At 50.8% G+C, this 3,192-nt stretch overlaps 1 protein-coding gene across 1 annotated transcript in view; it reads right to left on the bottom strand.

Moving 5' to 3' along the window:
- The window catches only part of ADCY4 (adenylate cyclase 4), a 35,572-nt gene that overhangs the window by 26,853 nt on the left and 5,527 nt on the right, over positions 1 to 3,192 (bottom strand). The window contains 4 exon segments of the mRNA XM_025194376.1: positions 2 to 58; positions 271 to 403; positions 1,271 to 1,429; positions 2,297 to 2,424. Coding sequence (XP_025050161.1) covers positions 2 to 58; positions 271 to 403; positions 1,271 to 1,429; positions 2,297 to 2,424 — 477 coding nt within the window.

The raw sequence follows: 3,192 nt of genomic DNA, 5'->3' as shown, positions 1-3,192 counted from the left end.
CAGGAATGGGGGAGCGACCGTCGTCTCCTCCTTCCTCTTCCTCTTCCTCTTCCTCTGCCTGCCCCCACCAAGAATGACCAGAGAGTCACTCACAGCTGTGTGCTTTTTCCTGCCCCCCTCCCCACCCACCAGCCCTTGCCCCTAGCTTGGGACCAAAACGAGGCCAGAGCCCCCTGGAGGGGAAAGGCTCACCTTCTCAATGACCTGCTCCCCAGCACCCATAACCCTTTGTGTGCTGAGTCTTGCATGAGGCCCAGAGTGGGGACTCACCCAGGGGTCGACGACCAGGTAGGTCTTCACTTTGTTCTCCTTAAGGTAAGCGTCACGTTGCCAGTGACAGACTTCCTCCACAGCATAGACTCCTCCCAGGTGGGACAAAGTGGCCTTGGTTATATGCACCCTCCTGTGGGGTGAGTGGAAGATGGCATAGTTCTTGATTGCACCAGGAGGGCTCAGCTCTGAAGGCATGCAGTTGCTCCATAGACCAGAAAGGGCAGCAACTGTCACCAAGCCAGACAAAGGCTTTGGTCGCCAAGAGCGAGTAGCAGCAGACCCACATCTCCCCACTCCTTTTTTGTATCAGTAGAAATACACACAACTCTTCCATATACCAGTACACATACACATGCAGAGTTAGTCTCTGCACCAGTGGAAGACAGTATTACACACCCATCCACAGAAAACACTTCCATCTATCAGTAGATACAGACACACCTGATTCCTTTCTGCATCAGTAGAAGGTAGCCAGCATTACACACACACACACACACACACACACTGTACCAGTAAGAAACTCCATTCAACCCACCTAAGGGTACACACAGCTGAATATCAGTTCTTCCATTCACCAGCAGGGAGAAGCATTGTGCACATGCTAAACACATCCTCCCCGAGACACATGCCGTAAGAGCCACAGTTCCTCCTGGTACCACTGGTGGCTAATGGTGGACACATACATGAACACAGATACATGAACAGATATGCTGTTCATCCAGTCATGAGGAGGCAGGGGCTGCACTCTGAGCATAATGTACACTGCTCCTCACCCCACAGTTCACATACCCAAAGATATGCTGGTATGGCATGCACCAGTGGAGGACGCACACGCAAACGCACACACACACTCACACACAACTATGCAGTCCCTCTATACATCAGTCAAGGGCAGTATTCTTTCAAGTATACTTCCCCGCTCCCACCCCTCCATACACACGCTCTTAAGACCAGCCCACACTCCATTCCAGCCCCCCCTTTCCCCTTTGGCCCTTACCCTGGTACTCCTCCAGCCTCCATGTGATTGGCCAGGGTCACATCATGGGACCAAACGTCATACTGCCACTTCTGGAGCCCAATCACCCCGCACAGCACATTTCCAGAGTGCACCCCAACCCTCATGTTGATGTCCACCCCAGTGGCATCCCGGAGCTTCCTGGAGAGACAATGATGAGGTTAGAGCAGCAATCCCAAAGCTCACAGTCCCCAGTGTGACGCACAAAGCTCACAGAGCCCCTTGCTTCCCTGAGCCAAATGGTTATCCCATGTGCATGCAACCCACCCGCCATGCTCCAGTGCCTGCAATTACCCTCTAGTATATAAGAGCTACCCTGGGGCAATCTGTCTGTGTTTCACTCATTAGTAAGATGCCCTGGTTTAATTCTCATTCTTGGTGAGAGTGGGCACAGAAACTGTCCCTGCTACTTGTTCATTTCAGTCTCCTCATGGCAGGGGGTATCGGCAGATGAAATCTGCTCCCACACCCCCTAGTAATGGGGCAAGGTAATAGTTACCCATTGTGTGAGCTACCCCAGGATAGAAGCACTTTTTTCCATTCCTAATTTAAATAAATATGCAATGGTAACAAATTACATGAATTTGGGCATTAACCATTCCGTTAGGTTGGTTAAAACATCTTGCTATAGCTCCATGGGGCTGAGTTCAAGCCCCAGTTAAGGATCATGTCCAAGGTCACCTGTAATCAACCCAGTTGTCCATGGGCACTTGGTCATTCTGGTTGGGGGGAGTCAAATTGGTACCAATGAAACCACATCCATACAAGAGGTTGTAGACATGGGTGGACTGTCCCTCTGATAGTTGTATGAGATGGTAGGCTCATGAGGACCCTCAATGTGTTCACCCTTTGATGACTAGAGAGTCTGAGAATTAAGGTCCAAAAAAGCTACTGAGAAAGAACAGAGCCTCTGTGGGGCCCCACAAAGGCCATGATCCCAAGGCCTGCTTGCTTTGGTGGTACCTAAAGGAGGGGGCAGATTCCCTAAAGGAAGCACTCCACACTCACTTGATAGCCCGACACATGTCCAGACCCATCTTGACACAGTTACGGGCGTGGTTGGGCAGTGAAACGGGGAGCCCGGAGACACAGTAGTAGCAGTCACCCAAGATCTTGATGCGCATGCACTCATTGTCCTGCACAGGGGTAGAAGGGAAGGAAGAGTTATGGATGGCAGGGTGACCATGAAGAAATCTCCTGACACATTCATGGGAAAGGGGGAGAGCATAGTGGTAGGGGAGGTACTGTCACTAGAGATTGGGCATTGGGATTGTCCAAGGCATAAACTATCTTTTTGCCTGGATTATCCCCCAAACTCACCTTTCCCACAAACCAGTTCTGATCCCTCCCCCAAGTGGTCAAGGAAAATAGACTCAAAGCTGGAGGAGAGTGCAGAGATGGGCCACTAGGGCAACGAAGGGGAGAGAGCGCCCATCTCACCAAAGAAGACTAGAGGAACTTGGCTAGTCTAAACAGGCAAAATGAATAGGCTGGATGTCTGTCAATATACTGGGGAGATAAACACTGGGGAGGGAGAAGAGCAACTGGAGCTGAAGGACAATGATGGTACAAACACAAATGGAAAGGAACAAGACAGGGATTAAGTACAGTTGGGATTCATAGATTCATAGATGTTAGGGTCAGAAGGGACCTCTATAGATCATCGAGTCCGACCCCCTGCATAAGCAGGAAAAAGTGCTGGGTCTAGATGACCCCAGCTAGATACTCATCTAACTTCCTCTTGAAGACCCCCAGGGTAGGGGAGAGCACCACCTCCCTTGGGAGCCCGTTCCAGACCTTGGCCACTCGAACTGTGAAGAAGTTCTTCCTAATGTCCAATCTAAATCTGCTCTCTGCTAGCTTGTGGCCACTATTTCTTGTAACCCCCAGGGGTGCCTTGGTGA

This window comes from Alligator sinensis, unplaced genomic scaffold (genome assembly GCF_000455745.1).
Source record: "Alligator sinensis unplaced genomic scaffold, ASM45574v1 scaffold25_1, whole genome shotgun sequence".
Classification (NCBI taxonomy): Eukaryota; Metazoa; Chordata; order Crocodylia; family Alligatoridae; genus Alligator; species Alligator sinensis.
This window is presented reverse-complemented; position numbering and strand designations above follow the sequence as displayed.